General features: G+C 40.4%; 1 protein-coding gene across 4 annotated transcripts in view; it reads right to left on the bottom strand.

Annotated features, from left to right (window-relative positions):
* Positions 1-3,331: 3,331 nt before the first annotated feature.
* LOC144515343 (uncharacterized) overlaps positions 3,332-13,963 on the bottom strand; it is a 49,038-nt gene continuing 38,406 nt past the window's right edge. For 2 of the 4 annotated variants that reach the window (XM_078246095.1, XM_078246096.1), the window contains 8 exons: positions 13,506-13,625; positions 12,756-12,869; positions 9,422-9,550; positions 6,532-6,645; positions 6,057-6,103; positions 5,588-5,764; positions 4,758-4,908; positions 3,332-4,671 (listed from right to left, as the gene is read on the bottom strand). In XM_078246095.1, coding sequence (XP_078102221.1) covers positions 4,232-4,671; positions 4,758-4,908; positions 5,588-5,764; positions 6,057-6,103; positions 6,532-6,645; positions 9,422-9,550; positions 12,756-12,869; positions 13,506-13,625 — 1,292 coding nt within the window. In that variant the 3' untranslated portion in view covers positions 3,332-4,231. The remainder of the gene's footprint in view (positions 4,672-4,757; positions 4,909-5,587; positions 5,765-6,056; positions 6,104-6,531; positions 6,646-9,421; positions 9,551-12,755; positions 12,870-13,505; positions 13,626-13,963) is intronic. The other 2 variants (XM_078246097.1, XM_078246098.1) reach the window with 2 other exon arrangements.

The following is a 13,963-nucleotide window of genomic DNA, read 5'->3' as shown; positions in this document are numbered from 1 at the left end:
CCCTAATTCTTAATGGTGTTTAATGGGTTTCATCACAACGTTTGAACAGAAGCACCGTTTGATTTATTGGTTCCCTCTCACATACCTGTTATCAAGTCACTTGCCAGTTGGTTTCTTACATTCTTAACATTTTTAATTTAGTTTTTTGCTATGTTGTAAGAATTTGTACATCTAATAAGTGACCACGTACATATATTATATATGGATCTGGATAAATGGTATTTGTTGACCATATTAGAAAGTGAGAACCTACACTGTATCAAAAAAATTGGTGGTTATACCTGCTATCACCACAAGATGTCCCTGTAAAACAGGAGAGTTGCATATAACTTTGAAGTCAATCTTAATTTTGAGATTATCCTGGTAAAATTAAGTAAATTGTGTTGAATAGAATTGAATAACTTCACCCTCAAATCTCTATTTTGTGAAGAAATACCTATTGTGTCAACCCAGAAGCGCTGTGAAGATAGGTCTGGCAATGTGAGACTAACTCAGAATTAACATAAATCCTGCTCCTACATAGATGCATGTTATTCTAACAGTCTGTCATATACAATAGACATTGACCCCCAATGAAAAGTCAATTGTTGCTTAAACCCCACATTACCCTATATAGGGCTGCAACTAATGATTATTTTCATTGTCGATTATTTTCTTGATTATTTTCTCGATTAATCCATTAGTTGTTTGGTCTATAAAATGTCAGAAAATGGTGAAAAATGTCGATCAGTGTTTTCCAAAGCCCAATATGACATCCTCTAATGTCTTTAGGACGATCAACACGTGGCACTCAGCCAGTGACGGACTGGTAATCTTGCATTTGGGCAGATGCCAGAGGGGCCGCGGGCCCTCATGGGCAGTTTGGGCCGGACGGCCAATCAGAGAGCCGCATGATTGTCACAGCCATGCGGCCACTTAATTGTAAACAGCGACCCATATAATTTTTGTTGGCCCCTTTCAAGCATCAATAATAAAGTTCCTTGGTGAAATGATAGCTAAATTTGCCCAAAACCCTTACACCTAATATTAATGTAATGTTCAGATCAGATGTTCCAAAACGTAAAATAGCATGGTTTTAAATAAAACAAATCTTCCGGCATTTCTTTTATTTGAATATATGTTTGCAAAAGTTAAAATGTAGCAATGCCTTCTGGGAATTTCAAGACAGAATCGAGTACATCGCGTCTGCGTCTACTGTCTATCAGCGTGGTTGTTGGAAGTTGAAAATTGGAAGCTGTACTGTTGACAAAAAAATTAATCGAGGCATCTAGCGACACGAGGGAGGCAGAGGAATATAAGAGAGCACTGTTGGCTGACGTTGAAAAATGCTGCAAACGGACTGATTTGTTTTTAAAATCAAGTGCAGCTTCAGCTAGCATTAGCGCTAATACTGCTACCATGTTGGCGACACATCTGAGCCAGCACACCAGGGAGAAAGACAGGACAGTGAGGAATATGAGGAAGAGGAAGAACAAAACGAGCAAGAGGAGGATGAAGAGATAGACATGGATAATGAATCTATGGAACTAACCAACACAGAACAACAAGCCTGCTGGGCTATCAAAAGTGCGTGTTCTTTCCGTGCATCAAAAGTTCTATCTGGGACCCCCTACCCCAATACCGGTGGGCCGCCGGTGGGTGGAAATGCCAGGGCCGTTTTTTGTTCCCAGTCCGTCACTGCACCCAGCTGAATGAAAACTCTCTAATCTGCGTGCTGGGGTCTGACAGGTGTAGAGAGGGTCCTATGCATGGAGTAGTGTGTGTAAACTTTTATTTCCTACATTTCCTCTTGACCAGGGTGGTGACAGGAAACCCGTGTTCATTTCCAGCCTGCCGCTGTTTGCACAAGTCAAAGATCACATTTGTCACATCCATTTGCCCATTAACTGCTGCTGCAACAACCGTGCAGCCACTTCACACTGCCCCGACACACAAAACCCTTCCTTTCACACACTTTTCACATCTTACAGCAAATTCATCATTATCGTCATGACACACATGGAGGACTCGGGTTGGAGTTTACATACAGTACAATACCTGACAAATGTTTTGTTTTATATGTTTGTTCTTTATGTTTAGATACAGTATATCTTAGCTGTTTTTGTTATACCTGAAGTGTTGCACTCATTGAAAATACCCTTATAATAGAAACTCAAAGTTAAAAATACCACACTGCTAAGGAGTTACAAGAATGTTTTCAGTAAATTTTACTTTCTAACTTTCTAACAACAGACAAGTTTCTCAAAACCACACAGTCGTTCTCGAGAAAGACTGGGGTCAACTGGTGGTTTTCCTTTCTTTTTTTCCTGGCACTGTCCGCATCATTGTTTGTGAATGTGTTTCAGAGAGATAGAGAAAAAAAAGAGAGACCTTGTGCATACAGTGATCCACTGACCTAGTCGTAGTGGCTGTGAGCTGTGCTCCATTATGAAATATCCTCCCTTGGGCCTCTGACAATGATATGTTTCTTGTCATAGCATCCGAAAAATGTAAAAACACAAAGGGTAAGAAGACCATTGCGATCTCTTTCAAATACCATCGTAATTAGTCATTACTCATTACATTACTTTACTTTTGAAATCATTTCAATGTATTTCTTTTTTAATGTTCTGGTTTCCCTTTTGACATGGTGCGGATTTTCTTTATCTTTAAGTCTGTATACTGTACTGCTGCGCCTTTTTCTGATTATGTGAACCCAACACTATTTACATTTGTAACTTTTTAAACCTTGATTAAGTTGCTATAAAGTAAAAAACAAAACAAAAAACACACACACAGTTTGTTCCAACACTTCACTGTCACTGTTGCTGTATGATAATTACAGTAAAATAAATATTCAAAACCCCAAACGGTGTTTTTTTTATGGCTGCATAATTTCATACAGTAAAATGGAAATATTCTCATCCCTTCTGCACCATTTACACAATTTTATAAAACTCAGCCTGGCAGATTTGGCATGTACTATATGTCCCTGTGGAAGCACACATTTGTAAAAATGGACCCACCAAAGGGGTTGGACTGTGACAAATGAGCCTGCACACTGTTTGCCCTTGTAACTCACTTGAATTGCAAACTAATATGCAGGAAATAAGAACTTAATACTACAGTATGTATTCTTTGGTGCTCCCTCATGAAATATTTTTCCATGGGCCTCTGACAATGACTTTTAACAATCAGCACTTGCAATGCACATATAAACAAGGTGATGAGCACTTTACTCCTTCTTGCAAAGACAATAATGAATAATCTCTGTATGGCAACACTGACACCTCCCTCTAGCATCGACTGTAACGCTGGTGATTAATGATTTTAGGCAATAAAAATAATGAAATAGAGTTGGTAAATGCACTTTTATTACAATCCACATGTGCTGGTTGCTCCAAATGGAAAATGAAATGGGACAAACAGAGCAAAGTAATACAGTGATACTTTCAGACCAAACCACAGTACAAAAAGGGCATCAATATGTACAATATATTCATGTACAAAAAAAGCTATTTTACACACAGGTATGAAAAAAATCATACATCTTTGACAAGCTGTAGTATTACAGAGACAATACAGGCAACAGTGTATAGTTTTAAAACAGTTTTCAAAAGGCTTAAAAGCCTTTGGAGCAGGAGTATGCAGCCTCTTTGACAAGTATATGCACTTTGTTTTCTCTTCTTAAAGTAAACGGTCTTTCCTCCCCCCCCCCCCCCCCATACACTCATAATATACATTCTCTCTTCCACTCTCACACATACACACACTTAACACACAACCAGACACAGAAACACACACTGAGTTAAATAAGTATCCATTCAATGATCTCTCTGTCTGTCAGAGTCCAGTCCGAACACCTATCAGATGGCATCATGGACCAGGAGACAGGTTGAGAGTCTCCTAGACGATGATCCTCTAGTTACTCTTGAAGGTATCTTAGGCACTCCAAGGATTTAAGTCTCCAAAATCAATTTAAGAGTCTGATGAGTCTTTCAGTCAAACATGCTGCTGCTGCTCATAGTTAATTAGGTAAAAGACGGCAACACAGTAAGACTTTTGACCCATCTACTTAGCAGCCTTCAATGATCTATCTGAGCACATAAAGGTCTTAGGGTCACCCCATTTTCATGACTGCGACAGTGACACAGTGCAAGTAACTGGAAACAGGTCCCTGTGAGCGAGAGAGTGCGAAGAACGCAAAATGAAATAAAATAAAAAAGCTCCTCAGAGGCTCAAAAGTTAAGGGTCAGGCCTCCAGCTCCTGGTTGTCTGTGTAGTGAAAGCGGTTCAACTTCTCCCTCTCGCGGTTTGAAATGTCCAGTTTCGGGGCGTGGGCTGGCTTTAGTGCTGGAGACGGGTGTGAAGGTGCAGGGGAGGGCGGCAGGGTCAGTTCAATCTCCTCGTAGCAACGTGAGACTGGAGCAGGAGGGGCTGGAGGGTGTGCGAGCGGGGTGGCGGGGGGCAGGAGGGGCACAGAACGGTCCACGTTTCTGATGAGGTTTACAAACTCCCTCTGGTTGTTGATGCCTTCTTCCTGTGGGATGGCCTGCTGCTTTTTCCGCTTTCGATGGAGGTGGGAGAGGATGAAGGCACAGGCAGCACAGCCACAGACCATCACCAAAGCTAAGACGCTCACCAGGATGATGTAGAAGCTGAAACCCCCGTTAGTCGTGTCAGACATGGCATCTACAGACATGGAGGCAGAGACAGAGAGGTTAGTCTAGACTTCATAGAGATATTGTACTTTTTAATACACACAACATTTTTCTTACCTGGACAGTGTTGACCAATGCAGGGATTTTTTATGCTAATGCACTTGTTACCATAGTAACCCTCGGGGCATGCACACATGTATCTGCCTTCCATGCTGCGACAGGGTACCCCCTGCTGGCAGGGGTTAGGATTGCACAGATCCAATGCAATCTGAAATCATAGGAAAAAATAACAAAAACAGTTACATCCATTTTGACAGATCTGTGATTAAGCAATCTACTAAAATTCATCTACTTCCATTATCTGGAGCATTATCTGTAGGTAGGCCTACTATTGTTATTGTACTTCTTTTTGATTTGTTAATTAGTTTTTCTGCATATTACTTTACTGCTATCCAAGCAGGACATTATTCCAGCTATCTGAGGCTAATGTTGTTACTACATTCCAAATTGTTTACTGTTGAAAAACTGTTAAGCATTTAGTTAACTCTTTTACTTTTTTTAGGACTCAATGTTGATCCTGAACTGATGATGCTTTAGACTTACTGGCATACTTTCTTGTTATCAGTAGACCGTAAAATATAGAGGTCCCTTCCTTTGGAACAGTTTAAAATCAAATATTCAGTAATGTAAACTACTTTATGTGTTTTTAAGAACATCTAAATAACATAATATATATTTTTGAATTTATTATTGATATTTGTATTTGTGTTTGACTGTTCAACATTTCTTTTTGTAATTACACAATGTTTTCCAGATTGAAGAGGACTTGGATGACTTCCTCCACTGCCCATATCCATTGAGTTTAATCACTGTATGCCTTTTACTGTCATGTTTTCATTCTGCAGACTAAGCTAGCCTTAAATTAACATATATGGAGTTTGTCCAACCTCACAGAAGACTCCTGAATATCCTGTGGGACAGTTGCAGGTGACGGTCTTTCCTTCCTTCTCCACACACTGTCCTCCGTGCAGACAGGGGGCGCTGTCACAGGGACTTGGACCATTTCGGCAATATTTCCCAGAGAAACCAGGTGGACACAAGCATTTGGACCCTGACAACTGGTCCTATGTGGGACAGAATAGAGTGTGTGTTATTTGTATGCATGTAAAACAGAGAGAGCAACGATTAAATAAAGTGGAGGGAAAGGACAATAAAGAGAGAATATGGTTAAAACTTTATTTCCCGAGTTGAGTGAGAATTTTAAGTAATAGACAATGGAGTGGCAGGAAGAAAGGCGACAATGTCACTACAATAAATATGGAAGACAATGAAGCAGGTCAGTGCTGTGACTGATATGCAGAGATGAAAGGCAAATTAGACAGAGAGAGAAAAAGGCAGCAGAGCCAGGACTCTCACCTCACAACGACCGCCGTTCAAACACAAACCCTGACAACTGCTGTTCCCTAGAAATTAGAGTAACCAGAAACACTATATTAACATTTGCACATAAATAGGATATGTCTGTGTATATTATAAACAACAATATACAAAGTAAAAAGAGAACAGACTGGGATTGCAGATGTTGCATTACTGTGCAACCAGGATGTCAGATTGCACCTGTATACAGTGATGGGTGATAATAGTCAAAAACAAAACTTCATACACACTTTTTGGTTAGTGTTATATTTTTAGTGTATTGCAGTGATACCCTGTGACATATGATGGATAGAACTGGGCTGGGAGTAAACTTATCTCCAGCCGACAGGGAATCTGAGCTGCAGGGGAACTGCTGTTTAAACACAATCCACTGAGGCTCTTCATCTTTCACTACCTGCCACAGGACAATCACTTCTTCCCTCTTTTATGTCTTTCTTTTCCTTTTCATACTCACTGATGTCACAGTTAGGCCCCGTCCATCCAGGAAGGCAGTCACACAAGTATCCACCGATCAGGTTGCGACAAGAGCGGGCGTGGACGCATATACTCATTTCACACTCATTGGTGTCTACAGGGAGAAAGAAAAAGTATCTTTAAATACTCTATATACATAATCTGATGAACAACATTTCATCTCTACTTAAGACTTCACATGTAATATATCTGATAGATCTAAACCAGTGATACACTGAGCACTTGCTACATCAGTTCCTCTTTAGTTCTACGTGGACACGCTACCTTTCAACCGCAGACAACAGTTGCAGTATTTCTTTTTTTTTTTTGTGTGCAATTTGTTACCCAACATCTGTAGAAATGTATGGATGTGTGTGTGCCTCCTGATGATTGCCATGCCAACATACTTTCCATCACTATTCTGCTTATATGTATTTTGATACTTTAAATCATAATTTTAATCATTTGTGACAGAATTTTATTATTGATGGAACCATGTTATGTCAGTCTAATCTTGTTAAACCTCTCACTGAAATGAGATAAAACATCCCATAAAACTACTAATTGAATTCTCATGTCTCCTACTGGGCCCCGGCAATCTTCAGCCACCTGTTAAATTCAATTTTGAAGTAGATGCTTGAATTGAACTGTGAAGTGGGGAATTGCTGGATGCACACCAACACTTGGAGACAGTGTTTGCCTTTATCAAATATTATGCTTACAAATGCAGAGTACATCCAAAGTAATGCCTTGCAGCATCTTCTTACATCTTTTCCTGTTTATGCAAAGACCCCCCCCCCCTGCTATTCCACTGCTTGCGTGTATGTGTGCCTGTTCCCACCCTCTGTCGTGTTGTGTGAGTGTAAAAAGACAGGAAACCCTGAGGGCTTGGCTCTTAAAGCAGGAGGAGGATTAGAAAGAAACGCTGAATGAATGAAAAGGAAGTAGTCAGTCAGTTATAGGTAATCTAAATCTTACAATCAGTGAGAGGCCTATTAGGATTTAGCACTGGAGTGTGTGTGTGTGTGTGTGTGTGTGTGTGTGTGTGTGTGTGTGTGTGTGTGTGTGTGTGTGTGTGTGTGTGTGTGTGAAAATGAAAAGACTGCAGATTCTGCCTGCTACAGGATAACAATGTGGGGACAGAAGTCAGGTAATAAAAGAGTGAAAGAACTGATAACTGAAAGTATAGTTGCCTTTCCCCATTTGAGGCACTACTGATGCTCTACCTCTCAGTTCAGAGTTTTATCACTTGTGTTTGAACATTGTGTGTGTGTGTGTGTGTGTGTGTGTGTGTGTGTGTGTGTGTGTGTGTGTGTGTGTGTGTGTGTGTGTGTGTGTGTGTGTGTGTGTGTGTGTGTGTGTGTGTGTGTGTGTGTGTGTGTGTTATACTGTTCTACTGACCTGTGATGTGGAACTATGGGGGATTATCAAGTGTCATAGTGACATATCACTTTAACACAGAGGAGTAGGAGAGGCTGTCATCCTGAAATATGTCTCACTATTTATTTCATAACCCTAAGCCACTGTATGTGTGTATATAATATGTCTTCTGTCTGTGTGTGTTCGTGTGTGTGTGTGTGTGTGTGTGTGTGTGTGAGACCTGATCTTATACAATATTCCCTCCGCTGTACTATCTAACACAACAACCCTCTGGGAGTATACTTGTCAATATGAGTGAATGTGGCCCAAAGAGACGTGACAGTGCATTTAGAGAATACTGATTCACAGTCAGGATGGGTTGATAGGAGAATTAAAATGCCGTCGGCTTTTTTCTCCCTTTTTAATTTGTGCTTTAAATGCATATTTCACTTCAAATAGTCACATATTGGTCATTGAAACACAGCTTTTGAAACCAGCTGTGAATTACAGCTCTGATAGATTTTGTTTGTTCGTGGATCAGTGTTAAAACTTTTATGAATAGATTCCTTTGAGGATAGTAAATATCAGATGTTCTCATTAATAGAACCCTGTTTGTAACTGTAGTGACATACTTTAATGATGAAAAATGATCTCTGTTACAAAAAACCCAATATGCTAAACTTTTAAAGCATTACACTCCTTTTTACACCAATTTAAGTGTCTTTTCATCTGTCAAGCTTAGATTAAAATGTAATATTGTATTGATTAGTTGTGCAATACAAAGTCCTGGCATTGAATTGTCTTGGTCCTCTATCTTCAAAAACAATAATTGTGTCTCTGTTTTGCTTTTAGGATAATTGCTTCTATTACATTACTTTTGCTTATATGATTGAAATCAATTTCACAATATTAATTAGGATATATTTACAAATATCAACATGTATGGTATATCGCAATATGGAAAATATATGCAAATGGCATACAAAATACAAGTAATTAAACTGATGTTCAAACCAATGAACTGTGTTCCACCATTTTGCATTCGGCTACATGAAACAAAACGTTCAATAACTAGTTAAGATTTCCAGTTGAACTCTCCAGAACAGCTGCTGAATGGACCACGTGGGGAGATTGTTTTGTCAATGTGCTATTTCCAAGGTCAAGAATGAACTTTCAATCTCAACTTTGAAGCAGAAAAAATCTACTGAGCATCTACATCCAGATCTAATTTTGTTCATAAACTGTAATTAATTCCATTCATCGTCATTCATTTGGATAAAAGAAATTTGTAGAATGATAACGAGATAAGATGTTATCTCTGCGATTTTGCTTAAATTCATCAACTCATAATACAGAAGTATTGCCTAGCCTTACTTTTACTTTTACTTTTATTTAGCCATATTCCCATTGTGTTTTGATATACATTTATATGTATATTTAAAACATATAGAACAATAGGCATACCAGACTGCATTATTCAGAGGCATTTGCCCTCTATTTATAATAAATGTAAAATGTGTTATGGCTGTTACTTGTGATCCACTGACCCAGCTGGCATGTCCTGCCGGTCCATCCAGGCGGGCAGAGGCATCGGTATCCTCCAGGAGTCTCCTGACATGTTGCTCCACGTCCGCAAGGGCTCCGATCACACTGCCTCACAGCTGGAAAGGGAAAATTTGCACATGAACTACTGGTCGGTGCAATGGGAATATGTGTGTGAATATCAAAGAGACAGTTTGGGGTCCCCTGCTGGAGCTGCTACCCCCGCGACCCGACCCCGGATAAGCGGATGAAGATGGATAGATGGATGGATGGATGAATTTTGTGTGTGTCTGAGTCTGTGCGATGCCACCATGTGGACATGCGTGATCTGAAGTGTAGCTTGGTATGTGGATGCTTTAGTGGCCCATGTTTTCATTCTCTTTTCTGCTGCTCTGGTTTCTGTGCAAACAGTGATAAATGCAATCATCTGCTGCACGTACATGGCTGTCACCTCAAACCTTTCCCAGAGAGAAGGGAGGAACGAGGGAATTCAAATAAAAGAAAGGAGAAAAAGGGGGGAAAATGGAGCCTCTCTGCCTGGTTCCCCTCATCTGAAAAGGAATTAAAAACAGATAAAGACACAGAAGGAATGTGAGGAAAAAGAGCACAAACAGACGGAGAGAAGCTCTCATTTTAGGGGTTAACCATGCATGACTTCCTATTAAACATGGCATATTTATGCAGTAGTGCCATCATAACTATTCCCATGCATGACTCCGTGGTATACATCTTCGGTCAAGAGCTCTCTGTCTCTCTCATAACCTTTTTTCATTTACCTAACCCTGCAGAACAACCAGTTTCCATCCTCTTGACCCTGACTCCAACCCTGAGCAATAATAACCCAGTCAAGCTAGTGGCACTTCTCCCAAAACTAGATGAAGAATTCATAACAAACAAAGAAGCCTTTAATTAATATCGGTTATACATATAAATCTAAGTCTGAACGCAGAGCTGTGTTGTGGTTATGGTTGTCATTCCCTGCAAGCCTGACAATCCTCTCACTGTGTATTCCCCAGAGAGACCCCCACAACACATACAGAGACAACAACAAATAACAAGAGCAAAAATAAACTATTCCATTATTTCTCTGTTTGTCCCTCTCCTCTCTTACTCTCTCTCCCTCTGTAAAAAAAAATGTGCACAAGCCAGTGACCGACCTGTAGCACTGTTTATCCTGATGGAGGTGAAAGCAGAAAATGTGGAACGCTGCTTGTTTACACACGCAGCTCTGACAGACCGCAACCTGCATGATCCAATCTCTCTCACACACACACACACACACACACACACACACACACACACACGCTGTATACATAAGTCTTACACCCACACGGACATCATGATTGAGCCCAAGACAGACTGTTGTGACAGCTCAGTTGTTACTTTGCGGAAAAAACATGTTTGACCTTTATTCACCCTTGACAACATGGAGATGGGAAATCTTACGGTATGAGGGATGCTGTAAAATGTAATATAGTGTGTACCAGGGATCAAGACGTAGACAGATGCTATGCTATGTTAAATTGAGGGACTCAATGCTTTCTTTAAAAATACTCCTCTGACTGCATGTGCTCACAAATGTGTCTGTGGAAGCTGATTTCTGGAGGCTACTTAGTGTCATCTTAAAGGGGCACTCCACTGTTTAATGTCTTCTGCTTCCTAAAGTTTGAGAAAATAACCCCGACAATGTCATCAGAGATAGCTCGGATTATAGGATTGGGATCATGGGAAATGATCCAACGTTTCTGAGCTCATACTTGCGAATAAAAGTCAGGATATCATGGCTTCTTCAATGTTGATCATCTCTTGCAGGTTTCACAATGCTGCACGGCAACCGCCCTGACAACCGCCCTGACAACCTACCTGCGAGAGCGTTTCCCAAAAAAGCAAAGCATTTTTGGTGTTACTGCCGCCCGGCGGTTACCATCAGAAGTTCAGCACAGTGAAATCTGGGCGACAACCGCTTCATATCCCTACTGCAATAATCAAAACCGCTTTGCCTCTGCCGCCTTGTAAATACACACTGATCTGAAGATAAACACGGAGGAATGTGTTTCAATTAGTTTGATGTGATGCAGAATAAAATCTTAATTGCCATCGGAAAATCCAAGTGCAAGTTCCCACATATGGTATATTGGTTAAAATTGTCTTTCTTGGACCGGATTTAATGCCATCATGCCATTGTTGTGGCTGAGAATTGCTTTGTCTTATATGAGTAGCTGGTGTTAGTATAGCATTGCATATATTTAGGAGAAAAATCAGACTACTGTACAGAAAACTACTGTCACCACAACTGATGAGGACAAATGCCAATAACAACATGTCATTCCTGTTCTAAACACAAGTGTGTATTGTTTTAATGTTTAGAAGTGGTCTCAGTTTCCTCACAGAGCAAACACAATCTGATAACATTACATTCATTTGGCAGATGCTTTGCTCCCAAAACAACGTTTATTTTTTCCCCATAAACACACATCACGAGGGAACCGGATGTCGCTGCACAAATTCTCAGATGTGGGATTAAAGTCTGTGCTGATAGTATTTTAGTATTCTGGTCTGCATGTGTGTCTGATGGTTTGAGCCTATATAGGGAATGCAATTGATACACTACGGTCTTGCAAAATTTATGCTTGTGTTCCTTTCTTGTAGCCAGTAGCCTACCTGCACAGCCATTATTAGCATCTTCTTTGTGTTTCAGATCTAAGCAGTACTTTCTCCACATTACATCAGGAGCAATTTGGGATTCTGCGTTTTCCTCGTTTTCCTCAACACTCACACCTGTCTGATCAGGTGCTTGTGACACACTCTGCTGACATTCGTGAACACTAATCCACCTCACCTGGATCAAAGTCTGGATGTATTTTGATGCAGGACACTATGTCTGAACGAGACCTGCGAGAATAAACCACTAGACAACGAAGCCTTGATTCACTGCCATTAAAAGAAACACGCTTAACTCATTTTTATCTAAAGATAAGCAATAAAGTTGATCAAAGATGCTCCACCTCATCTTTTCTTGGCAATGCAAATGTATGCGCGCGCATGCGCACACACACACGCACACACACACACACACACACACACACACACACACACACACACACACACACACACACACACACACACACACACACAGGGCGAGAAAGACCACTGATTGCTGTTTGTGTTCGGGCTAATTTAGCTTCCTCGGTTGGATTGATTAGAGCCACTCACTGGCTTTGATCCAAATTAAACACCAAATCACAGACAATCTCACATTGCCTAGCCCCTCAGCTCAGAGTTGTGTGCGTGAGGAGTGTATGTGTGTGTGGCATTAGCAATCACCATCAGTGCACATGTGTCCGGTCCAGCCGTCGGTACAGGTGCAGCTGAAACCCGTCGGGTCTTCCAAACAGGTGGCTCCGTTCAGACACGGGGACGACAAACACGCATGCTCCACTGATGAGAGGAGAAAATGACGGACAGATGACAATAACAAAAGAGGATATAATTCCCCTGCACACCCACATAAGTACTGACAGTTGATATTGTAGTGCCAGTTTACAATGTAAAATTAAAGGTGGTGCAGGTTGCTTATTCTCAAAATGAAGCCAAATTCCTACAATCACCTAAGAGGATGTTTCTACTTTCTTTCTTTTTCTCCCTGTGTGTTTTGAGAAGCAAAAGATTTGATTCAACTTTGCAAAAATGTTATTATTTTTATATAACATAATACTAAAAAAAACATGTTGGCATGAAGTGACATTTTTGTTATGGCAAATATGTGTATGGTATGAAATCAGCTAAAGAATGAATCTGAATGTGTTCTTTATCTATATTATTTTTATATTAGGTGTTGTCATTGTTATATTTTAATTGTATATATTGATGTATATGTTATTTTGACCTTAACTTTTGCTCCCTGTGCCATATATTGTTATCTCTTTTCTTACTGAGCATCTCTTTCATTTGTGTAGACAAACAAACTGGATTTCATTTAACATGTGTTATCTGCTGTATCCACATCCAGTATTTGAATCATCTTTGTTTTTTCATTGGTTCATTGGGTGTACAGTATGGTGAAGCCACACTCACCGATGTCACAGTTGCGTCCTCTGAAACCTTCCTGGCATTCACAGTGGTACTCGTTTGGCTCTGTGTTTGTGCAGGTCCCACCGTTCTTACAAGGCTGGTGGGTGCCACAGTAGTTCAGATCTGAAACCGTAAAAAAGTATGATTAATACTATATTTCGTTATATAACTATATAACATATTTCAGTTAACAGCACAAAACGGCAGGGAAATAAAGTATAAAGGGATCAAAAGGAACGACGATGCAGATGGATCCACTTCTGTTTGACTTTGTCTCAAGTGAAGAGCGCCACACACACACACACACACACACACACACACACACACACACACACACACACACACACACACACACACACAGAGAAGACATATTATATACACACATACAGAGGCTGAAGTGTGCATCCAGGTCGTTTCAGTGTGCTGACTGTGCAGGCCAGTAGCGGCCGGGCCTGTGGTCT

The sequence above is a fragment of the Sander vitreus genome, chromosome 3, assembly GCF_031162955.1.
Source record: "Sander vitreus isolate 19-12246 chromosome 3, sanVit1, whole genome shotgun sequence".
NCBI classification, from domain to species: Eukaryota; Metazoa; Chordata; class Actinopteri; order Perciformes; family Percidae; genus Sander; species Sander vitreus.
This window is presented reverse-complemented; position numbering and strand designations above follow the sequence as displayed.